We start from the raw sequence: 14,201 nt of genomic DNA on the forward strand, positions 1-14,201 counted from the left end.
AGTTCTTCTTGGTGCAAAATGCAGTTGATGCTGTACAATGATTCTTCTTTATGCTGTAGCGTTTTCCTCAGTAACCCAACAAATCCCATTTGTTCCCCTTTCATTGCATTGCAGGTGCTCCGTCTGTTGTCACTGACACCAAATGTTCCCAGTTTAAGCCAGCTGAATCGACAGGCTTTTAGAATGTCCGCACTGGTGGTCGTGCTTTTTAAAGATATCATATCTAAAAAATCCTCTGTTATGTGCAGAGCAGTGTCCACGCCGCGGACATAAATCACTAATTGCGCGTTGGACTCATCAAGTGCGATGGAAAAGAGCAGTAAACTCCTGCACTGCACTCCTTAATTGATGGTAAATGTCACCTGCCATGGCATTTATATGATGACTTACAGTCCGCCGAGAAAGAGTGATAACTCAAAACTGATTTGTATTCGGTGGACAAAGTAAATCAGCAGTCATTGATGCACTCCTTTTTGAACTCATCTTCAGCAAATGGTTTTCCAGCTCTCACTATATTAAGTGCAATCTTATAACTTGCACGTACCGCTGGGCTATCATTGTTGTCGTTCTGAAAAACTGAAAATAATGCTCCATAAAATGTTAAATCGGTTAGATGAGAGACAAGACGAAAGAAAGTTGCAGATCTCTCGAGACAACAGCAACTTACATCACATTCATCTCGTATCGTCATATCGCTCTTCTTAAGCTCAGTCAATTTCCTCATCCGCTCAGAATGCAACAATAATTTGTACTCATCCTTGTGAAATTTATTATAATGGCGTTCAATACTAAACTTCTGCTGACCAGTGAGAATACTGCCAGATAATTAAACATTTTGAATTTTCACGTTTTTGCACAAAGAAAAAAATGATTCTCTCATTCCTCTTTAAAAGATATCAAATCTCCACTTCTCCATTTCCTTGATTCACTGAGCATTTTCCGGTTCTTGAAATGCAACGTTCACTACGTGGTGGTCGCTTTGCATCGACGTCCGCAGCTTAGCCTGGTATTACACTACTGCAACCTGCCGGCTGTCGCCACTGCCCCGGTCGACGATTGCACGCGGGCAGCACACATGTAGCGCTGTGCACTCATGAGCTGTGTGCAGAATTTGCCATCCACTGTTATAAAGTGATATGATTTACTCAAGGAGACAAAACAACAGTGCTCTTAACCCTATGTTACCTCCACCAAAACTGAATTTATTGTGCAGTTTCTTTCCCTGTTACTCTAATAAAGCCTGCCAGCACCCATGCAGAGTAGTAGGAAGCCCTTTACTTGGTCTTTATCAGACACTATTTTTTCAGAACGTAATGAAGCAGATATTTTGTGTCCTTAAGCTTCAAGTGCTTGTCATGAGAGGATAAAGTGCAGAGTGGTTTCATCCCCCGCACCACATAGTCTACACTTAAGGGCTTCTTTTTCTATGCAGATATTTCCTGAAGTTCCCATGGCCAATAATTAGTCCTGCCATCAGTTTAATTTGCCTCCTGTTCAAGACCAAGATTGCAGAACATCTCTTAAAATGTGGTTTCGACATCATTAGCTTGCAGTGTTTTCGTTTCTGGAATTTAGTGCATACTGCTCTCCTGACCTAGCTACATAGTTTTGATTTTACTATCACTTTAGTGATGGTTAAGACAGGTTTTGGTCCAACAAAAGGAGTTGTCCTGGCTTCCTATCAGGCCTGTTGATTATCACTAATTCCTGGGTGACCCACAGCAGTTTTATCTTGTTACTTTCCCCTAGGCTCACAAGGGATTCATGGCATTCTGCAATGATCTATGATGTGGTTGCTCTGGCTGATAGAGATTTCATAGTTGCTTGGCTTTCTGAATGAATGTAGATGCCATGATCCTTGTAGCACATGGATAGATAATCCTCTGTGTGCACTTCGATAGCAAATATCTTCGCCTGGAGTACCATGGCCAACTACCCTCAAGTGATTGCGCTCTCTACTCTAGACTGTGGCTCTGTATAACCTGGATCTAGTACCATCGTCTGGTTTTGATCCATCAATAAACAAGGCCATGTCCCCTGAACGGTATTGTGTTTCAGTCTTCTACTGCTCCCTACTTTCAGTTGTTACACTAAAATGTTTGTTGAAGCAGTTGAAAGTTATCATATAGTCAGTTGGCATTTCCTCAGCCATTCCTGGAGCTTAAGATTCCAGTACATGTCTTGGATATGCATAATTGTGAACAGTATTACAGCATTTTTCTTGGGACTTCAGGTAATGTGTTCTACAAGGAAGTTAAGCATTTAGTCTCTCTAAATGTGTCCACAGTGTTTTAGTCTCTAGGCTTTAGTTTTCAAAACAAAATTGAGGTCAACAGTCACCATATTTGGATGTTTTACTAGTTTCAATTGGAGAGTATTACAGCAATTAAAGTGATTACTTACTGACCAAGAAATTATGGAGTCAAATCGCAACACTTACATTTTTTAAATTATTTGTGGATAGTGAAAAGTATGTGATAAAATTGAAGATTTACTTTACTTTTTACAAAAAGTACAGGATAGTACAATAATAACACAATATGCAGTTATAAATAATCATAACACATATTGTTTCATGGTGTCATTCATGCTGCTTCATACCATTAACAAATTACACAGACAAGGCTTTTCATGAATATGATCCCAGTTTCTATTCGTGATATGTTCATACTTCAAAGTGTCTTTTATTCAGTAAGCATGCCACAGAAGATTGTTTTGTGTGTTTTGAATACTTTTATGACTTTTCACACCCAACAAATTGTCAAAACAGAGTTCAGGAAAAGACAGTCTGAATGATAATGTGAAACTATATGCATTATGATTATTTTGTATATATAAATAAATCCTAGTGACCTAAACTCTTTTGAAAAAGTTACTTTTGAGTGGCCTCAGTCAGTGTGTTAAAAACTGCATCGATCTCAGAGTGTCGCCAGGTCAACTTCCCCTTGTCAAAATAATATTATCATAAGAAACCATCAGTATTCATTCTGCTACTGCTATGTAGACTGAATAATTAGCTTTTGATAATCTTCTCCCTTCTGATAACCTGTGTTGGAATTAATATACTATTATTGTTATTGTTATTTTCATTATTATTATTATTATTATTATTATTTATAGAAGTCAGAGCTATCCCATTTAGGTGGCAACTGCAAATGTTGCTGTCAGCTATATCGTACTTGCTGCCACAATTGGCTTTTGTTGATATACGTGTCACATGTGCTGTGAAAAATTGACTGCATTTCATCAGAGTAGAGGGATGTTTTCCATATAGTATGTGTTTCTTATGGCAAGGAAGAGACAGGAAAAACCTGTTACATCTTGAAATCGAACCAAACTTCGGCACCTTTATGTAGGAAGCTTACAGGTTGACCATTCAGCTACAATGATGACCAGCAAAAATTTCTATGTTACGGTTCTATGTAGTGCATCTATAACCAATAACAGTATATTTTAATTGCAGAAAAACTTTTTTTAATAGGTCTAGAATACAGAAGGTTGTATTTTTGTTTAATATTTCAACTCATAATTCCTCTTTCACACATTCTCAATGTAATCTGGGTAAAATGACGTATTTCATTTGTGTCACTATTGTACCAGACTTTGACTCTGACTGTGATTTTCTGTTGTCACTCTTTGTCCAACAATTGTACATCTGTCTGTCCCTGTATCATTGAAAATTGAAATTATATATCTTTGTTACAGCTACTCAATGCCCTTCAGAAGTTTGGAAATAATTTGGATGACTACCTGCATCTCATCTTGCCACCTGTTGTTCGGCTGTTTGATGCACCAGACTGTCCCACTCCAGTACGACGTTGTGCTCTTGAAACTGTGGATCACCTTGCTGACACACTTGATTTCTCTGACTTTGCCTCAAGAATTATACATCCATTAGTCCGTACATTGGATTCGTCACCAGAGCTTCGGACAACAGCAATGGAGACACTCTGTTCCCTCGTCACACAACTTGGTCGCAAATACCAAATCTTTATTCCTCTTGTGCAGAAAGTTATTGCAAAGCATAAGATCTACAGCCAAAGATATGAGCTCCTCACTTGTAAAATTGTTACAGTAAGTACAGTTCTTTCAATTTTAATGGCAAAGTAATTGGCAAATATGTAGTGTTTGAATGTTACAACTATTCTGCATATTGATTTAACTTATCTAGATATATTTTACTAGTTGCACTTCTATATTTGATCATTTTTAGTGTTGCTTTTGAAAAGGATGTATAAAAAGTCAATGCTTGCCTGCATATTGAGATGCTCAGTTCACTGTAGATTTGCCTGTTAACCTTAACAAAATTTGTCCTTTTCTGATCCCTTCATTTGTAGTTATGTGATTAATAAAATTAAAATTGAAGGTTGGTTTGAGAGATCTGGAGAAGTTTGAAGATGAGTCCACATATTCTGAAATCTGATTTTAGTATTATGTGCAATTTCTTTCTTCATGAATGATATAAAAGTAACAGAAAATTTAATTTCAACACGACAGGACTAGTAGAACACAGCCCATAATAAACCACTTTCAAGTATTTATTCATTTTTACAGACCTTTATGATTCCCATAATAAATGACTCTCAAGTATTAATTCTTTATGATAGCATTTATGATTCCATGGGAGTTGTGACTTATATTTCTAGGTTTTGATGTATTTAAAATATAGTCTGTAACATTTCATTCTTATATACACAATCTGATCAAAAGTACTTGACCATCCCTGTTAAATGTGGAATTCACCACTACATGTCATGAGAGGCAGATACGACACTATAAAAGGAGGTGGGGAGTATTTTGTTGTCAGTGGAGACAAAGTAACAGCAGAATGGGTCGCTCAGGAGAGTTCAGGTGACTTCGAATGGGGAGTCAGTTTGATGTCAGCTGACAAGTGAAACTCCCCAGTGCACCCCTCTCAGATTTTGTGTTAAAATGGCCCAGTGGATAGCTCGTTAAGAACTGAACACAGGTCAAACAGGATCAAGGTGTACCGAACCGTGAGAAAACAAGGAAAATACCAACAGTGAACAGTCCAAGCTCAAGATGTGCAACAATCATGCTGCCTGGTTGCGTGGTCATGGTGTTGGACTGCAAACACAGATATTCATGTTCAAACCCACTTCATGTCCTATTGAATTTTCCATCTGTTCACTGAAGAGTCTGTTCTCCTTCTGTACGCATGAGTTATAAAATATGATTCATGTGGTAAGAATATATTACCATCACAAGTAAATATAATGAAGAGTGGGAGGAGGCGAGATGCTGCATAGACATCTGACAAAAATGAAAAAAAAAAAAAAAAAAACAAATAAATGGGTGTGAAAAATTAAAACAAAGGAATCGAAGAGTCACAACTGGCAGAACAGAATGTAAGAGTCATAACATGTGGTACTTAGGTAGAACAAATAGGACATATGTACTACAACTGGAGATATCATCCTTATATCTTGCAATTGCAAATGGTTGTTACACCACAACCAATGCACAAATTAGAATACAGCAAACAGACATGTCAATGACCAGATGGACATTTCATAATTTTGTGACAAAGTGTGTGAGTGTGTGTGTGTGTGTGCGTGCGTGCGTGCGTGATGCGGGCGCGCGTACACGAAAGCGCGCCCGCATGCGCACACACACACACACACACACACACACACACACACACACTGTGATCAAAAGTATGCAGACACTTGGCTGAAAATGACTTACGAGTTCGTGGCACCCTTCATCAGTAATGCTGGAATTCAGTGTAGTGTTTACGCACCCTTAGCATTAATGACAGCTTTCACTCTCGCAGACATATGTTCAGTCAGGTGCTGGAAGGTTTCTTCAGGAATAGCAGCCCATTCTTCAGGGATTGCTGCACTGAGAAGAGGTATCAATGTCGGTAGGTGAGGCCTGGCATGAAGTCGGCGTTCCAAAACATCCCAAAGGTGTTCTGTAGGTTTCAGGTCAGGAATCTGTGCAGGGCAGTCCATTAGAGGGATGTTATTGTTGTGCATTATGAACAGGTGCTCGATTGTGTTGAAAGATGCAATTGCCATCACTGAATTGATCTTCAACAGTGGGAAGCAAGAAAGTGCTTAAAACATCAATGTAGGCCTGTGCTGTGTTATTGCCACGCAAAACAACAAGGGTGCAAGCCCTTCCATGAAAAACATGACCACACCATAACACCACCGCCTCCGAATTTTACTGTTGGCACTACACACGCTGGAAGATGACGTTCACGGGGCATTTGCCATACCCACACTCTGCCATCGGATCGCCACATTGTGTACCGTGATTTGTCACCCCACATAACATTTTTCCAATGTTCAATCATCCAATGTTTACGCTCCTTACACCAACCGAGGCATGTGTGGCTTATGAGCAGCCACTCAACCATGAAATCCAAGTTTTCTGACCTCCCCACTAACTGTCATAGTACTTGTAGTGGATCCTGATGCAGTTTGGAATTCCTGTGTGATGGCCTGGATAGATGTCTGCCTATTACCCTATTACACCATAAGACCCACTTCAACTATCAGCAGTCTCTGTCAGTCAACAGGGGAGGTTGGCCAGCACGCTTTGGTGCTTTACATGTCCCTTCACATTTCCACTTCACTATCACATTGGAAACAGTGGACCTAGGGATGTTTAGGGAGTGTGGAAATCTTACTTTCAGACGTATGACACTAGAGACACTCAATCACCTGACCATGTTCGAAGTCTGTGAGGCAAAGGGGTGACACACCCCGTATTAATGTCTACAAATTGGTGTCCAGATACTTTTGATCAGATGTTGTTCCTATTTATTTAAAACATTTTATATTTAAATGTCTATGAAATCCTCCACATTAAGATCTCCATGGCTTTACATACCATTTTGTGCAGAAATATTAAAGAATTCTAAGAATAATTGTACAGATCATTAGACAACACACTTCAGAACCTGTAAATGTTTTTACACAACTTTCATGTTTTATACTTTACATATATCTGCAGCACTTAGGTACTGAGAAGTTCACCACTGAATTTTTAATTTATATTTCACGTTTTGCATGATGTCTTGCAACTCAGTTAAAATAATGTTTGATTTGTTCTCTACAAAACATGAATGTTCTCTGCATGAATATTCATAGAAATACTTTCTTTAAAATACAATTAAAATCTTAAGATTAGCTTTGATTTCTTGTATGCAAACATGAAGCTGAAAGTGTACAGTAATACTACAGTAAAGACAACCCTTTGACCATAATTCACTATCATGCTTAATAGAATATTTGGAGAGTATGTAAGACGCACTAGACTTACATATGAGAGGAGTTGAAATACCTGTCCAGTCATCCAGGTATAAGTTTGTGGGGTTTCTCTAAATCATTTCAGACATATTTTAGTATAAGGAAAGACATGTTTATAAACACTAACATCTGCTGTGTAGCCTTTATTAAAATGTGCTGCTAGTTTCAACCTTTGCGGACCATCTTTTGGCATTGCACAAGAAGTTGTTTGAGCATCTGGATTTCTGATAATTCCTTAATGTTAACTTAAATAGGCAAACATCAGTATGTATATAGTATTTCTTTGTCACCCTTTTTATAACTAGACACATTACTGTTAGTATTGTTTCTAAGAAAAGTTCATGGTCTTTATCTAGCCCATCCTTCTGTAATCCAAGCTTATGTTGTCTCTCTTATGGTGTTGTTGATACAACTTTATCTCTATTCCTTCTCTGCCTGACTAAAATATTTAGGATGACACAGTAGAATGAACAGGAACAGGTGACAACTATTGAACTTGACCTTTTCTTCATACAATGGTTTTCTGTGCTTGTCTCATCTCTTCTTATAAGCTTTACTTCTGCTGGATTACCTCCTCATGCCAGCAGATGAACTTAGTTATATTTGATAGCCTCATAATACTCATGGTTTACAATTACAGTAGTGTGAACAATCAAAAAACATGATAATTGAGATATTTCCAAGCATGTATTTGATACGGTGTATGCTGGACGAGTAGTAGTGCCAGCATCGGTGGCCAATGTCTGCACCCGCTTAGGAACGGCTCGTTGCAATTGTCTTCTGCTGTTGGTCTGGCATATCATCTGCCACTGGCCTGTAATGTTGCTGGTCCCTATGTGTGCAATACATATCTTTTTCTTTTTTTAGATATGCAAATAATCTGCAAGCTGGATAATTTGCACACGAATGATTGAAAGTACACTTTTTTTATTTGTCTATTTATTTACTTACTTACTTTTGTGGGGAGAGTGTTATTTCCATCCACCATACACATCCTCTATAAATTTCTCTCACTTTTATGCAGAAAGTGACTTTATCCTAGGTGCCTGAATTAGATCATAGCTAATGAAAATTTTAATAAAAAGAGGTAGCTCTATAAATACAAATAAAGTAACGGGCAAAAAAGTATGAACTTACAGGGGCAGTATGGGATGCAGTAGGAGTGGGCAGGGGACTAGGAAGGAGCCAGAAGGAGGTAGTGGACAAAGGCTATCTAAGAGGTAACCTGGGGGGTTTGTGGTAATGAAGGATGTAAGTGTTGTAGCAATGGATGCCTTCTTTTCCATGTCTGTCTTCCAGAGAAATTGTGTTTTAGAAGAAGGGACCTACAAGATATGAGAGCAGTGAAACAACTATAGAAGTTGAAACTTCCTGCCAGATCAAAACTGTATGCCAGACCAAGACTCAAACTTGGAACCTTTGCCCTTCGTGGGCAAGTGCTCTACCAACTGAGCTACCCAAGCACGACTCATGGCCCAATTTCGAGTCTCGATCTGGTACACAGTTTTAATCTGCCAGGATGTTTCATATCAGAGCACACTGTGCTGCAGAGTGAAAATTATTTGGGAAACATCCCACAGGTTGTGGCAAAGCCATGTCTCCACAATATCATTTCTTGCAGGAGTGCTAGTTCTGCAAGTTTCGCAGGAGAGCTTCTGTGAAGTTTGGAAGGTAGGAGACAAGGTATCGGTGGAAGTAAAGCTGTGAGGATGGATTGTGAGGTTTGCTGCGGTACCTCAGTTGATAGAACACTTGCTCGCAAAGGTCACAAGTTTGAGTCTCGGTCCAGCACACAGTTTTAATCTACCAGGAAGTTTCATATCAGCACACAATCCACTGCAGAGTGAAAATCTCAATTCTGGGAACTATTGAAGTTGATCACATTGTGCTGAGGAACACACTGTGCAGCCGTGTAGTGGAGGGTGTCGCATTTTAGCATAGCTATTCATAGAGGCAGACGGAAGGGTTATGGCTTTCCAACTGCAGTTTGTAACATGACAAATTTTTATTACATGCAGAGAAATGGCCATACATTTTTATGTTGAAATTTGGTGTTTAGTACATTATTGTAAGGTTTGCTGGTGGATGTCAGGCAGTAATATTGGTACTTCTGTATTCTACCCAATGTCTTAATGCTTATAATGAAGGAAATGACTGTTTTATGTGGGTAATTATTCCTGTGTTACATAATTGAAAATACTGAACTGTTATTCACCATGTGAACTTCGTGATAACTGAATGTCTAGTTTATGCCAAGAAAAAATTTTGGTAGTGCTAAATGTTCAAGATTTCTCCACAGATACATTACTGCCCATGAAAATTTTAAACTCTCTGACGAAATCACCCAAAATCATTTAAATTTAGTCTAGCTAACTCTTATAGTAGCAAAAAAGAAGTGATTTTTAATATCTATACATGGTGACTCTCCTACGAGTCATCATGCACATTTACTCTGACATTTGAACAGATATTTGCAGTTTCATTTTTGCATTGTATAGATGGAGTCAGCATCAACAGTTACTGCTGGTTATGTTTTTCATGCGATGACCAGTGTCAATGTAAAGCATTGGTTTGTTCCCCATTACAAGCAAATTAGTTTTAAAATGGAATTTTGCATGCCCATTTGATAGAACTCTCCCAGATTAGTCTTGTGTGGTACTTGTTTTATCGCTGTGTTAACAGGGACAGTAAAACTTGAAGAATAAGCAATACTCTGGCAGTGACAGCACTGTCCTGGCCTGTGCCTGCGCTGGTGCTACTGCCAAGCATGCAGCACTGCTTAGCTGCTGCTGGATTGCTGTTTATTCTCCATGTTTTACTGTTCCTGTTAATACATATTATCAATCAAACAAATATTGGATGATGCTAATGTGGGAGCACTCTATTGAAAGGGCAAGTGAAATTCTGATTTAAAAATATTTTTGTTTGTAATGGGAAACAAAGTAACATTTTCTGTTACATTGGGCATTGCACGAAAGACGTGACAAGCAGTAACTGAGCTTGAACCTCGAAATTGGTTGAACCAATGGTGAATAGCTTTGTTGTTGGGTGCATTTTGTCCTGGACAGGTTTCCCAAAAGTGACACTACACACTAACAATTTATTTAAACTAAGCATACCAAAGAACACTGTGCCATCTTTTGCACAGTCAGCATATGCTGGCATGTGAGTCAAGTGGTGGCATGCCAATGGGCAACTCTTTTACGCATGTTAAGGTCAACATTTGGCCCCATATAACGTAATAAACAAAACTTAGTTATTTTATCTTCACTTGAACAGCTTTTCAGTGCCATCTGTTCAATATCACTGTATTCTTTATGGAACATAAAACACACACACACACACACACACACACACACACACACACACACACACACACAAAAGCTAAGGGCTCCTCTACTTTGGGGTAAGGGCTCCTCTACTTTGTGGCTTCACTGAGTCTCTGATAGTGTACCAGAGCCAAGAATTGTTCGTTTGGCAACATATCAAGGAAGTGGAATTTGAAGTATAGAGAAAACATTGTGAATATTTCTTTAAATATTTGGATGAGCATCCTTTCTTTCAAATGCAGCTTGATGGTGGAATGCTACCAATTTGAACTCAGCAGTTACCAAGCAATACCGATTAATGCTTAAAATACTTGGGAAATGTTCTCTATGAGATAATATTCACATCTCTAGCATTTCGCACTTCCTTAGGAAACATTGTAGTTCAGACAGAAGTAAGACAATCATAAAAGACAATTTCTAGCTAATTAACATGCTACTGTGTGTGCTCATAACTCCATTATAGCCAGTTATCCTGTGAAAAGAGTGCTTCCACAGTCCACAGCACAGCAGCCTCCAGCAAACTATGAATAAAGCAAGATAACTTTTATGGCATTGATTCAGTAGTGCACCAAAACCAGAAATAGTAGTTAGTGATCCATCACTGCCATGCAGATAGAATGAGTGTCATATCATATGCTCGTCTTCATCCACAGCCAAATTTAAAACTCACCATTTTCCCTTCATCCCATTTGTTGTGTGTGTTATCATTGTAGCAGCATTGTGTTCTGTAGGGCCTGGATTTCTTTGATACAGAAGACCATCTTCATTAAGTCCTATGCTTGTCTCCATTCAAACTTGACAGTCTTGTCATTTGGCTCATTTTATAGGTTGACATAGTACAGTGATCTTTTGTGCAGGGTCACAGATATATAAAGAAACTTCCACATGGGAAAAATATATTAAAAACAAAGATTCCAAGACTTACCAAGCGGAAAAGCGCCGGTAGATAGGCACAATGAATAAAACACACAAACACACACACAGAATTTGAGCTTTCGCAACCGGCGGCTGCTTCGTCAGGAAAGACGGAAGGAAAAGGAAAGATGAAAGGATGTGGGTTTTAAGGGAGAGGGTAAGGAGTCATTCCAATCCCGGGAGCGGAAAGACTTACCTTAGGGGGAAAAAAGGATAGGTATATGCTCGCGGGCGCGCGCGCACACACACACACACACACACACACACACACACACACACACACACACACACACATGCATATCCATCCATACATACACAGACACAAGCAGACATATTGTGCCTATCTACCGGCACTTTCCCGCTTGGTAAGTCTTGGAATCATGTCTGCTTGTGTCTGTGTATGTATGGATGGATATGCATGTGTGTGTGTGTGTGTGTGTGTGTGTGTGTGTGTGTGTTCTTTTCCTTCCCTCTTTCCTGACGAAGCAGCCGCTGGTTGCGAAAGCTAGAAATTCTGTGTGTGTGTGTGTGTGTGTGTGTGTGTGTGTGTGTGTGTTTTATTCATTGTGCCTATCTACCGGCACTTTCCCGCTTGGTAAGTCTTGGAATCTTTGTTTTTAATATATAAAGAAACTTCCACATGGGAAAAATATATTAAAAACAAAGATTCCAAGACCTACCAAGCGGGAAAGCGCCGGTAGATAGGCACAATAAATAAAACACACAAACACACACATGGTTGCTTCTTCAGGAAAGAGGGAAGGAGAGGAAAAGACGAAAGGATGTGGGTTTTAAGGGAGAGGGTAAGGAGTCATTCCAATCCCGGGAGCGGAAAGACTTCCCTTAGGGGGAAAAAAGGATAGGTATATACTCGCGCGTGCACACACACACACACACACACACACACACACACACACACACACACACATCCATCCATACATACACAGACACAAGCAGACAAATTTAAAGGCAAAGAGTATGGGCAGAGATGTAAGCGACCCATAAATAGGGAGTACCCATGGCTGTTCCCTTTAATAGGATGGCCCCCTCGTATGCCAACCTATTTATGGGTCGCTTAGAGGAAGCCTTCTTGGTTACCCAAGCCTGCCAACCCAAAGTTTGGTACAGATTTATTGAGGACATCTTCATGATCTGGACTCACAGTGAAGAACAACTCCTGAATTTCCTCTCCAACCTCAACTCCTTTGGTTCCATCAGATTCACCTGGTCCTACTCCAAATCCCATGCCACTTTCCTTGACGTTGACCTCCATCTGTCCAATGGCCAGCTTCACACATCCGTCCACATCAAACCCACCAACAAGCAACAGTACCTCCATTATGACAGCTGCCACCCATTCCATATCAAACGGTCCCTTCCCTACAGCCTAGGCCTTCGTGGCAAACGAATCTGCTCGAGTCCTGAATCCCTGAACCATTACACCAACAACCTGAAAACAGCTTTCGCATCCCGCAACTACTCTCCCGACCTGGTACAGAAGCAAATAACCAGAGCCACTTCCTCATCCCCTCAAACCCAGAACCTCTCACAGAAGAACCCTAAAAGTGCCTGAATGTGGCTCTCCAGCAGGGATACGACTTCATAAAATCCTGCCCCGAAATGAGATCCATCCTTCATGAAATCCTCCCCACTCCACCAAGAGTGTCTTTCCGCCGTTCACCTAACCTTCGTAACCTCTTGGTTCATCCCTATGAAATCCCCAAACCACCTTCCCTACCCTCTGGCTCCTACCCTTGTAACCGCCCCCGGTGTAAAACCTGTCCTATGCACCCCTCCCACCACCACCTACTCCAGTCCTGTAACCCAGAAGGTGTACACGATCAAAGGGAGAGCCACGTGTGAAAGCACCCACGTGATTTACCAACTGACCTGCCTAAACTGTGATGCTTTCTATGTGGGAATGACCAGCAACAAACTGTCCATTCGCATGAATGGACACAGGCAGACAGTGTTTGTTGGTAATGAGGATTACCCTGTGGCTAAACATGCCTTGGTGCACGGCCAGCACATCTTGGCACAGTGTTACACTGTCCGGGTTATCTGGATACTTCCCACCAACACCAACCTATTCGAACTCCGGAGATGGGAACTTGCCCTTCAGTATATCCTCTCTTCTCGATATCCGCCAGGCCTCAACCTCCACTAATTTCAAATTGCCGCCGCTCATACCTCACCTGTCTTTCAACAACTTCTTTGCCTCTGTACTTCCGCCTCGACTGACATCTCTGCCCGAACTATTTGCCTTTACAAATGTCTGCTTGTGTCTGTGTATGTATGGATATGCGTATGTGTGTGTGTGTGCGCGAGCATATATCTATCCTTTTTCCCCCCTAAGGTAAGTCTTTCCGCTCCCGGGATTGGAATGACTCCTTACCCTCTCCCTTAAAACCCACATCCTTTCGTCTTTCCCTCTCCTTCCCTCTTTCCTGAAGAAGCAACCCTCAGTTGCGAAAGCTAGAAATTCTGTTTGTGTGTTTGTGTGTTTTATTTATTGTGCCTATCTACCAGCGCTTTCCCGCTTGGTAAGTCTTGGAATCTTTGAAACACTATAATTGTTCTTTACTTAATTTTTGCATTTCCCTAAATCTTGTTGAATGTGAAGGGAGAAAAATGCCTTGAATTACAGAAATAGTAAATGCATGTTAATGTCTTT

At 40.2% G+C, this 14,201-nt stretch overlaps 1 protein-coding gene across 4 annotated transcripts in view; it reads left to right on the forward strand.

The window, feature by feature from the left end:
• LOC126337021 (serine/threonine-protein kinase mTOR) overlaps positions 1 to 14,201 on the forward strand; it is a 236,436-nt gene that overhangs the window by 97,002 nt on the left and 125,233 nt on the right. For all 4 annotated transcript variants that reach the window (XM_050001292.1, XM_050001294.1, XM_050001291.1 and 1 more), the window contains one exon: positions 3,706 to 4,074. In XM_050001292.1, the coding sequence (XP_049857249.1) occupies positions 3,706 to 4,074 (369 nt within the window). The remainder of the gene's footprint in view (positions 1 to 3,705; positions 4,075 to 14,201) is intronic.

This window comes from Schistocerca gregaria, chromosome 2 (assembly GCF_023897955.1).
Source record: "Schistocerca gregaria isolate iqSchGreg1 chromosome 2, iqSchGreg1.2, whole genome shotgun sequence".
Classification (NCBI taxonomy): Eukaryota; Metazoa; Arthropoda; class Insecta; order Orthoptera; family Acrididae; genus Schistocerca; species Schistocerca gregaria.